The sequence below is a fragment of the Pieris brassicae genome, chromosome 3 (assembly GCF_905147105.1).
Source record: "Pieris brassicae chromosome 3, ilPieBrab1.1, whole genome shotgun sequence".
Classification (NCBI taxonomy): domain Eukaryota; kingdom Metazoa; phylum Arthropoda; class Insecta; order Lepidoptera; family Pieridae; genus Pieris; species Pieris brassicae.
In genome coordinates this window covers 10,414,064-10,430,551 of record NC_059667.1, presented here as the reverse complement: position 1 = coordinate 10,430,551, position 16,488 = coordinate 10,414,064, and the positions used below count along the sequence as shown (strand labels likewise).

General features: G+C 32.4%; 1 protein-coding gene across 3 annotated transcripts in view; it reads left to right on the top strand.

Annotated features, from left to right (window-relative positions):
- The window catches only part of LOC123706671 (polypyrimidine tract-binding protein 2), a 322,370-nt gene that overhangs the window by 124,943 nt on the left and 180,939 nt on the right, over positions 1-16,488 (top strand). For 2 of the 3 annotated variants that reach the window (XM_045655991.1, XM_045655989.1), the window contains exons 2-3: positions 3,023-3,124; positions 10,156-10,296. In XM_045655991.1, coding sequence (XP_045511947.1) covers positions 10,288-10,296 — 9 coding nt within the window. In that variant the 5' untranslated portion in view covers positions 3,023-3,124; positions 10,156-10,287. The remainder of the gene's footprint in view (positions 1-3,022; positions 3,125-10,155; positions 10,297-16,488) is intronic. The other variant, XM_045655987.1, reaches the window with a different exon arrangement.

Genomic DNA, 16,488 nt, shown 5'->3' with positions numbered 1-16,488 from the left:
AAATTTGTATCAATAATCTTATGAAATTGAAATTGCTCACTAAATAGTTAAGTGACATTAAAGATTATAATTCATTACAGTAATAAATGGAGCTAGGTTAATGAAATACAACTTTCCCGACTCACGCATAGTTTAAAGGGTTCGCTTAGGGAACGTCATAACGCGATCAATTCTTGTGGGAAAATCGGTGATTAACCCTTCTCAAAGTAAAATGTTTATTATCATTACGACCCTCTGAAAGTGGAATTTACCATTCTTTATTAAAAAAAAAACGTTAGCAGTATTGGCTGCAGCGTGCGACTCTCATCCCTGAGAAAAAAACGTTTAGCAGTATTGGCAGCAGCGTGCGACTCTCATCCCTGAGGTCGTAAGTTCGATCCTCGGCCGTGCACCAATGTTTCATTCTATGCAACTTAACATTCGCTCAAACGGTGAATAAATACATCCTGAGGAAATTGGCTTGCTTTAGACCCAAAAAGTCGATGGCGGCAACAGGAGGATGATCACCTACTTGCCAATTAGATTGACAAATGCTCATGAGACAGATACAAAAATCTGAGAACAAGACCTACAAAGTTGTAGTGCCAATGTTTATTTAATAAAAAATATTGAAAATTAATTAATTTACTAGGTGTGAGCCCTGTTGATACGAAGCTACATCTTTCAAATAATGTTTGAGACAGAATCAGAAAAAAGCATATTCAAAAATTTTAAAATTTCACACAAAGTCTTAAGTAATTTAATAATATTTTATTATATCTTCTTATTTACAGAGGTAGCTTTAAGTGTAATTTGACAGTACCTTTCTTTATATAAAAACAACATAAGATATCGAGTTATGTAACTCAACTTTAGTTAAGTTACATATATTTATTGTAGTTACTAATAAGAAGTGCAAACAAAATGTAAACAATCATCACACTTAAAGCCAATATGAGCCCTTTAGTTTTTACAACACTTATAAATTGTATTGAAACATTCTCGGTTCCGATAATGTTCAATAACATAAGTATCATTTAGTATGAACCCTCACATAAGCCAAGTTTGTTTTTGTTGGCGTCGCAACCCCTCTACTCCTAATTTTATGTTAGTTATAAGCTCATATTCAAAAGCATTAAAGTCAGTTGATACCCAGCTTCAGACAAAGAGTTTCATTTAAACATCTCCATAGTAAAACTTTATTCACGATTAATTAAAATATTTAATATTTTTCAGTTTACTCTATTAATTAACTCGGTAATATTATGTGAAATACAAGTTCGTCCAAATTAACATAATATTCGAAACATGCTCATTAAAGCATGTAAAGCAATTCTGTTATTTTAAAATAAAAATATGTTCTATGATGTTTTAATTAAAATTCTCATTTAACTTAAACAAACGACAGAAACAGTTCCCAAAACATTTAAAACATGGTTATTTTCGAAAACAATATCTGATATTGGTAATTTAATTCACATTTGTGGATGCATTGTTTGTATTCGGCGTCTCTTTATCAAAATATCATTTTACGGGCTATTTTGTTACCAAAATAAAGCACAGCAAACGATACACGAGAGCTTTGCCGCCAGCAACAAAATCATGTTCAGAAACAGGATATGTTGCTTTATTTATTGTACCTAGTTGCCATCGCAACCGACTCTGCCATGCTTTTGACTTGACCACAACGCATCACTCTGTCAATAACATGTTTCCCAACACACTAATATTGTAATGTGATGTTAATTTAAATTGATTTTCAACTGGATTATCGCACGATTGAAATTCGATTGTAATTTCATTATTCGCTAATAGAATCTAAATTCCATTCACCGGCAAAACAAACATTTATAGACAAGTTAATCCGCAGACACATAATGCGTAATGTATCGAAAACGTCGAAAACAATTTGCCTAGGTATGAGCTTGAAAAGCTGAAATACTCTCTAATATTCCGTGTGGAACGTTTCGCTTGAAAATGTTATGAATAATATATAGGCTCGGCTGCAGGCCCTGGGATCAGTCGGCATTACAAGTGGCGTCCCTGACAAATATGCGCAGCTGACAAACGGACAACACAATAATCTTTTATATACGGGCGTGTTTAAGTGCGGTTTCCAATTTGTATGAATACGTCGCTATTGAATATATTTGGGATTTGGCTTTGTTCTAATGCGAATGGGTTTTGTATTTCATACATATTTAGGTGGATTTTTACGTACGAAATGGGACAGGGTACACAAATTGTCGCCACGCTTTCAAGTGAGCAAAATAAGAAATAAATAAGTAAATGATTTTGGCACTACGCCTTATATTGTACCCTCCCTCATATTCGCTTTTATCAACAGTTGAAGTTAAATCCAGTCCGGAGCTTTGCATTCTTCATAAAAAATAACACGTTTTTAAACTCGCCTACTATTAGGTCCTTACATATGAAATTGGCGTATTTCGTACTGGCCACTTATTCACGATGTTCTCCTCTTTGGTAAGGAATTCCAAATTCAAATTTGTACAGCTATTTACTCATGTATTTGTGCTTCGATGACCGTCTTTCATTTGTTTCTTTATTCTGTTTTTTTCTGTTTGCGTCACTCACATCCTCCGTACTCCCCGGACCTTGCTCCAACACATTACCATTTTTTTCGAAATTTGGACAACTTCTTGCAAGGGAAAAAATTTAACTCTGATGGGGCAGTCCAAATCGCCTTCACAGATTTTATTGATTCCCGTCCGACTGTTTTTTTTAGTAAAGGGATCAATGAACTACCTATGAGATGGCAAATGTGCATAGAAAACAATGGTTCATACTTTGATTAATGAAATATATTATATTTAAAAATAATCGACTTTTTGTTCCTCCCATACAAAATGCCAATTTCATATGTTTCAATAATTTTTGTTAAATATACAATTTTCATGACATAGATTGTCAATCTGAAATTATGATTACTGTAATGCGTTAATATCTGTTAAATAACCTTTATTTTTAAGTATGTTTTTGGAAAACTTTCAGTTGTCTTTTAAATTTGTTTTGTTAATTCCAGGTTGGAGCAAATATGATGTCCTGCCCTCTCCCTTTGCCGCTGCTGCCGGCCCTGCACACACCTGCTTTGGCGTCTGATTTTCCTGTTCACATCGGAATAAAGGTATATATTTAGTTTACTTTAATAAAAAAAATTATATTTAAATTTAATTAATTCATTCATTTTAATTAAATTAGGTAACTATTGTTAATTTTAGTAACATTATATTTTTGGTTGTAGGATGCATACTCTTTATATTTTGTAGTCCAAGAAATAAGACGAATTTCTGAGTAAATTTAACAGTCTTATTTGCCTTATAAACTGACAAAATTGTGGCGAAATTTTAAAACAACTCACGACTGAGACACTTTTATATATTTTATTGTCATAAATGAACTTAAACAAACATTGTATAAGTGTCCTATTTATTACATAATATATATATTTTGTCTTCAAACGCCTTAAGTATCGTCTGTTTACCTTCTAAAGTCGTTTACTCCGAAGAGAGGTAGAAAAAAATATATAATTTAATCCGGCCGCTTTCTACGACGAGTTTCAGACAACTTAAATTGCAAATATATCAAAGCTAAATATTATAAAGCAAGCGAAGAATATAAGGTAACTTTGTAAGAAAACTTCACTGTAAGGGCATGTGTACACAGGGGTGAGTATTAGAAGGATCTGTCAAATTATTTTGTTTGTCTTCAACGCTTTTAAGATCGGTTCGGTTTATTCGCCGTTAAAAAATCACAGATTTATCGCTATTTCGGCTTTACTGAAACTCGAAGTAATACACCAAATTTTGTTATTACAAATTATTGTTATAAATGTTATATTATAAGTTTGTTCTGATCAAACGGAATTAACATGACTTGTTAAAAGTAGACACTGGAGATTTTGGTTTCAATTACGTACTTATATATTCCAGTAAAACATCTTAATTAATAAGTAGGTAGATTTCGATTCAAGTTTAATTAGTTTGAAGCTTCGAAACCTACGGATCATTTATTTTATTATTTGTAAAGGCGAATCCTTGACTTCTCTTTGTTCTATCTGAAATTATGTTTACTCAAGAAATTTAGAAGGTTCAATTTGTAAAGTAACGTATTGATTTAAGACACGATTCAAGGAACGAAACCATAAAAACGAATTTATAATTCTAACATTAAAACGTTACTAAGATGTATTCGTTGTCAAACATAAATAATTAGATGAATATTCGGTTATCTAGATTCTTTATGTGGTTCTAGTGTTATATTGGCGCTCTTTTAAGCCGTGTGTACCAGAAAACAAGTAGATGCAGGAGGCTAATTTAGTAGCCAATTCAATTTTGTCAACCTAAAGCCATATTTCAGTAGTTGTGGTCGAGATTTCAATTCATACATAATATTTGAATAAATAAATATGCATGAAAGCAATTTATAAAGGCCGTCTCGGGCTGTGGTCTGGTGCTACAATATCGTAGCCTCATTAGTAGCTACGGCTACATTTGCTACGAGCGGCTACGAAGCGCTACGCCGCGACCATTGTTTTGTTGACATTTGACAATATTGGCTGCTCGGGACAGATTTTAAAGATTTAATGGTTCATTACGTTTGAAATCCGGATAATCGTGTAATCATCTCAATGTTACTTTATCATGAAAAATAAATGTTAGTTAGTAAGTTTCTTCTTACCTAATCAGTACAGCCGAATCAGCCTTCAGCACTTAAGAGCATTTCTTCCATTCCATTTATTTTGAAGAAACCTCTGTTGATATTACATTTTACTAAACCAGATAGAGCTTTAAAATATATACAAAATATTTTATTAAAAACATGCTTTAAGACCACATTCTTTTGTAAGATTTAACAAGAAGTGACGCGGCGGACAAAACCCCCAAATATTAGTGTTTTAAATAACGGGCATTATCTTCAGTACAATATAAATGTCCCGACCTGGGGCGCAATAACCGGAGATTCCGTTTAATGATGCTCGTCTGTCATCTCTGCCTAGCACTACTAAGCGCTATTTCAATATTTTTATAAAAATTTATTACACAAATAACAATACTGTTACATACCCATTCAACATTTAAGAAAATGTATAGGAAAGGTTTTTCTTACATATCAAATTCTACATACAGATAGAATACGTAATATAGTATTTTTTATATAAAAACATCCAGCTAAAGACGTTTTCGAATTAATAAAAAATATCGTAATTAATTGAAGTCACTAGTCTGGGACCAAGACTTGTAACGTCGAGTTATGTGTAAAATTCTCATTTATAACGGTTAAAGAAGATACATTTTTATGTAATGGCAAATTCAATTAACTATGCGATTTTATAAGTTGTATAAAAATTAAACCACACCTTAAAGTTTGCTTAATAATCCCCGCAAAATAAAAATCATAACGTATAATAGTAATCAGTGATGCTACAAAGGTGGTTGAAAGCTTTCTAATACTTTCTTTTGTGGGCGAGCGCTGCCTCGACTGAAGATATTTTTAATAAGGTTTCTTAACCTGAGAGTTAATTTAATGCAGAAAGATTTACCTAAGCCATTTCTGCAGTCCTCTGAGCCACCTTTAAAAGCACAGCGTGCCTTTTAAATTTGATATGACGTTAGCTAGAAAATTCTACAACACAAAATGGAAATTTAATAGCTATTTTGATATTACTTATTGTTTTATAAATTTATGATAAGCGGGGAATATTTTAAGTACAGAGAAATGTATACTAAGATTTTTTAAACTGCTTTACCGTCTTAACTACCGGCAAAAGAGAGTTTCGGGTTTGTAAGCGCAGATAGCCTTTGACAGCAATTGACCTTTAAAAATAACGGAGAGACGCAGATACGTGCTCCAAACACTATTTTTATCATTATTACTTAAATAACTCTTAAACTCTCCCGCGTGAAGAGTAAATGCTTTGAAATTTGGTGTCTGATATTGATCGTTAAAGATATAAAATAACATCAAGTAATCTTCATCGCTAAAAATCAATATAGCAAGTGACAAAGTTCTATCTTAAATAAAAGAAAGCGATTAGAACTGTTACTTATTTGTGCCACGTACAAGAACTTTATTTTTCCATACTCCACACATCGTGGATAAAAGTTTTCTAATAAAGGGCCCTTCCGAAAGTTAACTTCTCTACTTGTTTCTGCTTATTGCTTACAGGTGACAATTGATTGCTATAGCTCTTTTTAAATTACTTTTTAAGAAGTTGGGTTTCACTACAGTATAGGCCCTAAATTTGGACCACAAGTTAACATTATTTTAAATTAATTTTTAATATAAATATTACTTAGCAATTATGAATCGAACTTTGAGTAATATGCACATGTGATAGTAATTTCAGTATAACATTGTTAATTAAAAAAAATACTTTGATTTAATTTAATACTTCTTGGCATAAAGGAAATATATATGTATTAATAAATATACTACGTATTACGATACATATCATCATATATTTTTTTAGAATGTAAATTTCGATATACAAAAGTATTCGAGTATTATTATCTTCGGATAATCCTATGACTTATTTATACATCCGACTCAGTCAAATGCCGGCTGACGTTAACATGCCAAAGTCTGTATACATGAGTAATTATAAATGTATCAACAAAACATTCCAAACCTGTATTTACAAACATCGCAGTTTCGCAATAAATAAGTCTGCCAGTTGATTTTAACACCATTTACCTTTAATTGGATGTTTGCGTGACGCTAATGCTCACGCAATATTATATACTTCCTCATTGCTTTCACGAGACACAATAGATGTGGCATCATATATATATAAGATTTGGACTCCCTTAAAACCCTATGGTTATAGACTTGGTCTCGAATGAAACTCTGCGCTGAGCCTTTCTTTGTCTGAACTCGGCTTGCCTCTTTTAACAGTTCGTTGTACTGACTTCAATTTTAACGACATACATATATTATATATCTTATATAGTATTATGTCTTTTAGTACTATTGAGTTCTCGATATATTGCAGCAGCTGGTATCACACAATACGCTAATAATTGAAATAAACGCAAGTCGATTTTTATTCTTACTTTTCCTAATCATTTGTGGAATGTCGATTAAGGACCGAAATAAAAACCATGGACATTTGAAAAATACAATTTATCAGGATACAAAGTGAAAGAACAGAAAATTTATTGGACCCAGTCTGTAAGCTTTTTAATTATTTACACACAGTTTTTTTTTTCTTCTAAAATTCCTTTAAAATAATACAAAGTGAAAAAAAAATCCATGAAATTAAAAAAGAGGTCTTACTTATAAACCGTCAAAAACAACAAAATAACTTTACTCAGATAGGTGCCGAAGTACACTGATGAACGTCAACAGAAAAGATGTTAAATTGATTCTAAATTAACATTAACTACCAGTTCGCAAATCAAGGCCGAAGAGCGGGCAAGAAAAACTGGCTAGAAACTGTCCGCCACTCTTTTAATCGCCAAGTTTTGAGTCTACAAATTGTTTCAACTGGAGCAAATCAATCTCAAGTATTAGGATCATTTAAATAATCATCAAATGTATTATAGCTATATTGATTAATTGATGTTTAACAAGAGTTTTTAAATTTATTAAGTGATAATAACTAATTTTGCTTGGGAGTTTGTTGTCAAACGAATACTATTTCCATATATGTAGTTTTTTTTTGGAGTCTGGTTGGTCGTACGCTAATATTGTTGTACTGATTCGAGTATTATGCTCGTGAAAGTCACCATTTGTTTTGAAATCGTTTATATTTTTTTTGTTTATACAACAAGGCTTCTAGAATATATTGACCAGATATTATCATAATATTTAATTCCTTAAATTTATTCCGTGAGCTAGCTGACATGTAATCGAAACGGTAGTTCAAGAAGGACATACACATGAATCTGCTTTTTGACATTTAAATATTTACGTGGCTACAAAATATTATAAAGTAACCCTAACTGTCAATTACGATTTCTGGGCTTAACTTTAAAACAATTTTAATGAAATTTGGTTCAGTTGACCTTCCAAAACAACAGAGGTTGATTGGTTGAAGTATGGAATGAAAATTTGTACTGAAGTTCGTCATCGTCAAGTCAATTATTAAAAATGTCAAAGTATCCTTAAAATTTCTACCCAAAGTAACTAACTATACCAGGTAGACATTTAACTATATAGTATTTGGTAGTTGTGTGCTTTACAAAAATAATATCAGACTTTATAATACGCAATAGAAAAACTACGTAAATAGCACAAGAGTTCATAATTTTAATATTAGATTTTTTCATTGTATGCCAAGACTAAACATCTGTAAAAGCATTTTATTCTCGAAACAATAATTAAAGTACAGTGCAGGTTCGCAGACTTTACGCGCTCATTTCTTCACAACGACAAATTAATCCAGAGTTAATTAAATTCACTACTAAAATATTTTATACTTCATACTTTGATATCATACATTGCGCTTATAATGAATAGGGTTTGTAAGGGATCATCTTATCATTTATTTTGTAAATAATTTCCGAGCTATTATGATGACACCGAGTTTGGCGGTCGTTTTCGTTATTATCATTTGGTATTTTGGTGAAAGATTATTTTTCTAGAAAATAATGTATTTTCTGACGAAAACACACAAACCGATGTCAGTTATTAAAAACAAATGTTACTGACAACAGCTTAACAATATTTACAGATGAATTAATGTCATTTGACAACAATTCAATATACTGTGTAAGATTTGGGAATCCTTTTAAAATAAATTGTGTTTAGGATTAAAATACATAAACCAAACACAAATAAGTCTATTTGTTAAAAAGGAATCAGTTAAACTACACACCGTAACATTTTAATAAGCAAGTGTAAGTAGGTATTTCAAAACATAAATAGCCGTATGCAACGCTTAGTAATTTTCTCACCTGCCTTTATAAGCATATCATAACACAGTTTAAGCTGTAAAACGGAACCAGGCCACAGGGGTTCGCGAGTGTTGGTTTAGGACCGTACTTTATTAAAATTTTACTTCTATTTAAATTTACTTCATACTATATTCCCAAAATGGAAACCAGCATTCAAAGCGTAGCAACAATTTAAAACTTTCACAGGTGCGCATATAATATTTCGCCTCAATGTTGCAAACAGAGCCGACTCGCAAGCAACTTCAATATTTACCGCGAAACATCCTCCAAGATTTTTAAATTTTTAATGTTCTAACTACCATGGAGGTTTCGAGGGCACATGTACCGACGAAAATGTCGAACCATTATGTGCGTTTTGAATTTATAATGTTTCTTATTTTTGTATTCGCCGAGATTCGATTAGTGTTTTGTTAATGGTTGGCTGGATTTTGTTAAACATGTTGGAAAGAGTTGTTTAAATAAGTGACTGACATGTTTTAGTCGTATTTAAGAACCGTGCCAAACTACGAAAGCTGCTCGATTATTTAACTACTAATGTATGGATGCATAGGGCAGTTGAATATATTTTTAGATTTCGATCGGAAATTGCTTAAAAAATTAGCTCTATTAAATAATGACTATTATATTTATTTTTTAATAACAAACGACTTCAACAAAAACTCATAATATTATATGAAAAGAGTAGACATGTTTTCTTTAAGTAAATATGCTAAAAACTAATTTACATGAAGCATATCAGCGGAATAAATGTGAAATGAAAAAGCTCGACTCTCCAATTTCGATTACATTAAAGAACTGAAACCGATCAGAGATGTTTGCGTAATACAGTACAAATTATTCGCTACCGCAACTTAACTTCTTTAAAGGAATATCCGATCAAACGTTGGCGTAAACTAATTCCGCCGTGCAAACTCGAAACTCAGTTTAAAAAAGAAAAACCTCGATCCACACGGGAGCTAGCTAAACGGGTTACCCATTACACTGTCGATTTAACCCGGCGACGCTTTGGTGCTCGATACTAAGTGTACTTCATAAGCTGATCGGTAGCTTTTTCATTACCCCAAAACCTTATTTAAACGCTTTGACTAGTATCGAGGCGACACCGGGCGTCAGTTATCTAATGGACTGTCTTTGTGAAACGTGCCATATGTAATATAGTCTGAGAAATTTAGACGGTTGTGTGTGTTGTTTTGATGGTATTTCTTTAGGGCAGGGCGGGAGGTTAGAATAAAAATGTTAAATGACTTTAATTTTACAGGGCCCGCTATTATCCTGAACAACGCACGGAGAAAATAAAAATAAACTTTGCGCTTAAAAATAAGTGGCTTAATAACGCTCGGAATTTAAGGATTTGGCAACTGCCTCCTTGGTGACCCTCCCATTTCGTGAAATGGTCAAGGTAATAAGAAAATATGTATGAATTATTCACTATTCCTAAAACTCGTCACACTAACCCTTCTGTTTGGGCCTCACTTTGTAAATATAATATTTTCTGAAACACTCATCTTTTTCGCAATCTATTTGGGTTTATTTTGTTTTCGCTTTCGAGTTTAATGCATCACTGATTGTTTACGTTGTTTTAGCTTGTACTGCAATAGTTATGGCATAACCTAACTCATGAGGGTCACCAACCATTATTTAATTCACCAGCCAACTTATTGTGAGCTTTGTCGCATATATGTGTTTGTCTTATGTGTCACAAAATAGTCCTCTTCGTAAAAAAGTTTATTCATTAATTAAGTGTAATAATTAAGTATTATACTTCTGTTAAAACGTGTTTACTTTCGCTAAACTTTAAAGTATGGCCAGTTGTATAGATGCTATAAAATTAATTACTTATTACGTTATAAGTATCTGATGTAATAATTTCAAGCGTTCATGATTACGCGTATTCAATTAAACTTCACGTAGATATTGGTTATTTTCATATTAATAATATTGTTGGTTAATGTCATACACGAGTCGGTTCATTACATGATGTTGGTAAGTGTGGCTTTATTATATTCAATTCCTTAATTTATTGCAATATATCCGTTTCGTTGATTTCGATGTTTGTTTAAACTGTATTTTCAATGATTCCTCTTGGTTTTCCATGCTTTATGTTGTTGTGTCCTAATTGCTCGGAAATCCTTTTGACTTCGCACAGTTAACCAGCTCTGATGTGATTTTTTAAAAAATATATTTAAAGTTTTATTATTACATTTGACCTCACAAAAGTAAATGATAGTATTTTCTTGTAATATAGTATTGGTACAAATTGTAATTTGGTTTTGCTAGAATCTTCTACGTAGGTTGCAAAAGTATGGATCCATTCAATTCCAATAGAATGATAAAATCATTATTAATAATGATGCGTTCATTCATGTTACTTGAAAATTGGCTCAGAAAGCTTCACAAATGGTGCGAAACTAAATTCATAAATACGTTATTTGCCATCTCGCGAACAAACATATCTTTCCCCACTCCCCTTCGGATTCTTCCAGCTCGTATCACTTTCCGCAAACGCGTTCTTTATCCAATTATCCGAAGATAAATCTCACCTGTGACTGTAAGGGAAATAGCGCAGGAAAATGTTGTATTAGCCCAAAATTATATACTTTTGTTTGACTTATCCAATTTGCTTCTTTGACTATGTCACGGAATGTGGCATTCTGTTGGTACAAAGTTGTAAAATTATTGCGCCTATTTCTATGCAATTTTTTCATGTTTATTAAAATAACATTATCACTTTATCATAGAAGAAGCATTGTTGATCTAGCGTAGCACTGAGGTCGACGTTCTATCCCGCTATACTTGCTTGTATGGTGAGGAAACCGGCATGCCTTAGATCCAAAAAGCCGCTAATACTTGCTAATTTGAAAAAAAATGACAGATGAGAAAAATCTTCCGATAATTTATATCTTCAAAGTCTTGTTATTATTCTCAAGTCCAGCTTTATGTTTACGGAGCATTTGCCTAATATCTTGACACTAACACTATCGTACAAAGGCGAACCAAAATAGATCTACAAAAAAGAAGACGAAAATGATTTCATTGAAGGGAATCGATTAAATTTCATATGCTTCCGCGACTCAGCAAATTAGATCGGCACTCGAACCGGTCAGAAGTCGACACCGGCCCTTCGCCCTTCAGTTTGATATAACGCCCTTTGCAATCACGACGAAAATTTAAAAAACTGCCACGACCGGCTCATCGTTTATGCGTTTGTTCCGTATATTTTTTTCGTGTTTCTCTTCGAGCCTTCTGATATATTTTTACCGTAGTAAGAACTTTAGTAGGGTATTAGACATACATATAAAAGCTGAGTTGGTTTAGTGCAATGCGAGTTATGGAGGTAAAACAAATTATTGGATTAGCATACCCTTATTGCCTCAAAATCATGTCATAAAATCTGATAAATCGTAAGAACAAAAATTAATAGTATCTAGTACTTTTTTGTTGTATTTTTTTAAATTCGCGATATAAGAGATAATTGTCATATAATATTATGTCGTGGGTACCTTCTTTAAGTCTTGGTCAAGGTCAATCACCAACAACAAAATAATTTCTTGACTAATTATGCATATTAATAAAAAAAAATACATTTAAAACCAACTTTGTTTTTGTAATATATACAGTTACCTAAATCCTTCAAGCATTTCACCGGTCAACAAAAACAGGCGGAATCCTAAATACGTGAAGATTATTCCCTTTTCTAGCGAATCGGAAGCAGATCCTATTTCCTCCGACAACATCAAAGTAGATAGCAATCAATTTTTTATTCGAATCAGCAATATTTTGTACATCACGGCTAGCTTAGCATCGTTTGCATAGCGGAGTTATTGTGTTTACGTACTTTTACTTATTCCATGCTTCCATTGCTTGTTGATCTTTAATATCACAATTACAAACGTTGTGAGTACACTATACACACGGTATATTTATACCTCTTCGCTATTCAAGGAATGTTTTTAACTTTTTTGATTAACTAATACTTGAATTATGAGTATAATATATTTGATATTATTAATATAAACAAAATCTAAACGCGCCTTCTAGGTGAGGGCAGTTTCTGTATTTGATTCGTAATGATTTGTTTTTTCTTAATATGTGACTTTTTGGGTCTAAGGCAGATTTCTTCGCGACATATTCCTTCACGTAAGAGCGAGCGTTAAATGGCACAGAAAGTCCATTAGTGCACTGCCGAGGTTAGAACCTACGACAACAGGGATGTTAAACGTATAAATGTATTTCCTAAAAGATGTTGATGGAAAAAGAGAATATTAGTGCGGCATCAGAAGTTTTCTTTAGTAGTGTTCTTTAATTCTTATGTATCTCTTACCGAACCTAACTTACATAGGTAAGGTTTTATGAGACGCTTGAAGTTAGTTACTGAACTTTTAGTATATTGGACTCCTGTGTTTGAAGATGAAACCGTCCATTATAAGGCTATTAGAATCCTTTGGAGTTAGTTCGAAAGGTTCTATTAACAGAATAACATAGCCATTCAGGAGACGGTTGAGCAACTTCTCGAGTTTTCTTTTTTAATTCTGAATTAAATTTATAAACAAAACATTAACTGTTTATTTATTTATTCAATACATCACAAATAGTTCAAATAAGACACAATAGAAAGAAGTAAAAATTATCAAAATTAAAACAAATGCGACCACTGTATTATTCAAAACACAATGCATACAAGGATTTAAATATTATTAAGAATTCATAGAAATTATATTTTAGGAGATATTACCTCTAAACTTTTATTGTAATTTAAGTAAAATAAATATATTTTAGAATGTAAGCTCCCGGCAAGTGAAATTCGCAACTTTGTCATTTTCGGATGCTATTAATTTCTTTTCGTATCGCTCCTGAATTACAGTGCTGTAAAATTATTAATGTTTATGTATAACCACACCTGTGGCTGCCCAAATGTCTGGCATAACTTCAAAATGAACTGGTTTACTTCCCCTACTGTTGCGTAAATTACTACATTTTAGACGCAGAAAGTTTATAACTGCTTAAGTTCCATCATAGGTATTTCCGATAAGAAGCATAAAATTGCTTATGCAACTTCATGATTAATACTTCCTCTGTGTAGAAATCGGACAAAAATAACATTATTTTTGAATAAAGTCAAATATGAGACATTTTTACGATACCATAATAATTAAATGCGTGTGAAAACTTACTTAGTTATTTCAGTATTTCGAACAGATTAAATATAAATATAACCATACAAATGGAGGTTAAAACATATTCTACTGAATACTGGCTATTCAAAGCTAAGTTACATATTTTAGAGATAATTTGATAGACAATTCTCTAAGCGTATCAATTTTTAAAAGGCCTGGCAACACACTGGTGAACCTTATGTCATTGTGAGTGTCGATGGCCACATATAATTTAAAATCATGTCCTCTGTACCTGTTCTATCATAAGAAAACCTTGTTTGCTCTAATCCATAATATACTTTCCGTACAAAACATACCTTTTAAAAGTGAACTAACTCTGACCAAACTAATTTAAATAATGATTGTTACAAGTGATACATTTTCTATGCATAAATGAACCAAAGGAAAGCCATAAACCCATATGAACACAAGAAAATTAAGCTCCGCTTAAACATGCAAATTTTTCAATTACGTTAACATTGGCACACTCTTCCTGATCAAAGCCTTTGAATTTGTTGATCATTTGATCAACAGGTTTTAATGACTAGCAATTTATCGTTAACACATGTATTTAGAGTAAAGATATATGTATATGAGATGTATTAATTATATTTTATTTTGAGTGGTTTATACAACTACATGCCCACCGGCACACATTTGATCAGGATTTAAATAATTATTTCCTGCAATAACAATATAATATAATATTTTACTTTTTACGTTTACCAGTATTTTTCATTCACAAAAACATTTATTGCAATACCTTTTTCGCTTTATTAGAAGGAGTTGAGATTTAATGAATTGAAAGATTTTATCCTAATTCTTAACCGTAAGCCTGACCATTTTATTTCCTGTAGCTGGCGTGCTCAAGTTGTACTACAACTATATTATATAATATTAAGGAATATTCTCCTTCGGTATTAATTCCGAAGCTATTGCTGTCATAGATTATAAAAGCTCTCTTCGTAGAAGAAGATTTTCACAATATTATACACTATGTTCCAAAATTATCGGTCGATTTGTTTGGAGCTAGTCGCTCCCCTGACGCGAAGTTTTCAACTAAGCACGCATGCGCGGTCTCGGCTGACTAAGTGATGTATGGGCGTCGTGGAACCGGCGTCAGAGCGGAACGCGGCCCACCTTGTAATTTAATGATTTCTTAGAAGGAGATTATGATCTTTTGTGCTCTGAGATTTGCGGCCTTTAAATTATTGAGAAGAGCAGATTATTTTAGGAAACCATGCTTATTTATTCACATAAAACTCCGCCAATCAGGCATTTTCAAATATATTTATGAGTTCTATTTGTGTATATTGGAAAAACATCGGTGGGTTTAGCTAGACCTTTGTTTACTTTACTTACTGTGTTTAAAGTCCGAAGATACTATATGAAAACGACAACGGGATTTTATAGGGAAATTGAAGACGAGACCTTGTTATCAACGTTCCATAGACCCAAGAGGTAAACCGAACGTTACAATAAAATTCATATAATATAACTATGTGGGGGACTTTAACAATCCAACTTCACCAATAAACAAGTTTAACCAAGACGTTTGAGGAATTAATTAAAATTGATGATCTTGGTGTAAAATTGAATTACGGCTTCTGAGGATTCCAAAATTAGTTTGACCTAGACAATGGGTGGCGTAGTGAGACGATTGTCCAAATATTTGTAAGTTAAGCTGTCAAAGATACTCGCCATTGTTACTCAGAAATTAGTTCCCTTATGCCTTGTTGTTATAATGAGAATTTACAGACAATTGTTTATTGAAATCTAAAATTTGACTCGATAAAAGGTTTAGCTTGAAAAGCAGGAAACGGGATCCCTGTGTTCTTACAATTCTTTACAATACAATTAGGTCTTCAAACTTTTTACTCCATGAATACATTTTAAATTTGATTGTTAATTATATCGTACACTCGATACTTAAACTTAGATACAATTTATTAATTAATAGTTATTTATTATTTTATCTACGATAGCATTATTCTTGTTTTCGTGCTCATAAATACTTTCTAGACGCAATCCAATATGCATAAATTCAGCTACTGTCAGTGACATCGTAAAACCCGCATTTTGAGCAGGTTTCGGTGATCATATCAACTTCACTTTGATTAGTTACTTGAGACAAAGCTAGGGGTTATCATGAACGGATGCAACTGAGCGGTGATCTGATTGCTTGTCTGAAAGGTCTCTTATAGAGGTGTCTTCAACAAAACTGTATTTAATCAAGATAGCTTTGTCTTTGTGTCCAATTCGTGGTAGCTTTGTGAGATATGGTGGCAAAGGTAGCGTTTCTGGAATCATTTTCCTAACCAAAATTTATATAAGGATGATGTTTACAAGCGGAATGTTAGAGATGGTTAAAGTGATTTAATTTGGATCAAAGATACTTTATTTCGCAGAGAATTACATTCAATTAGCGTGAATTTAGA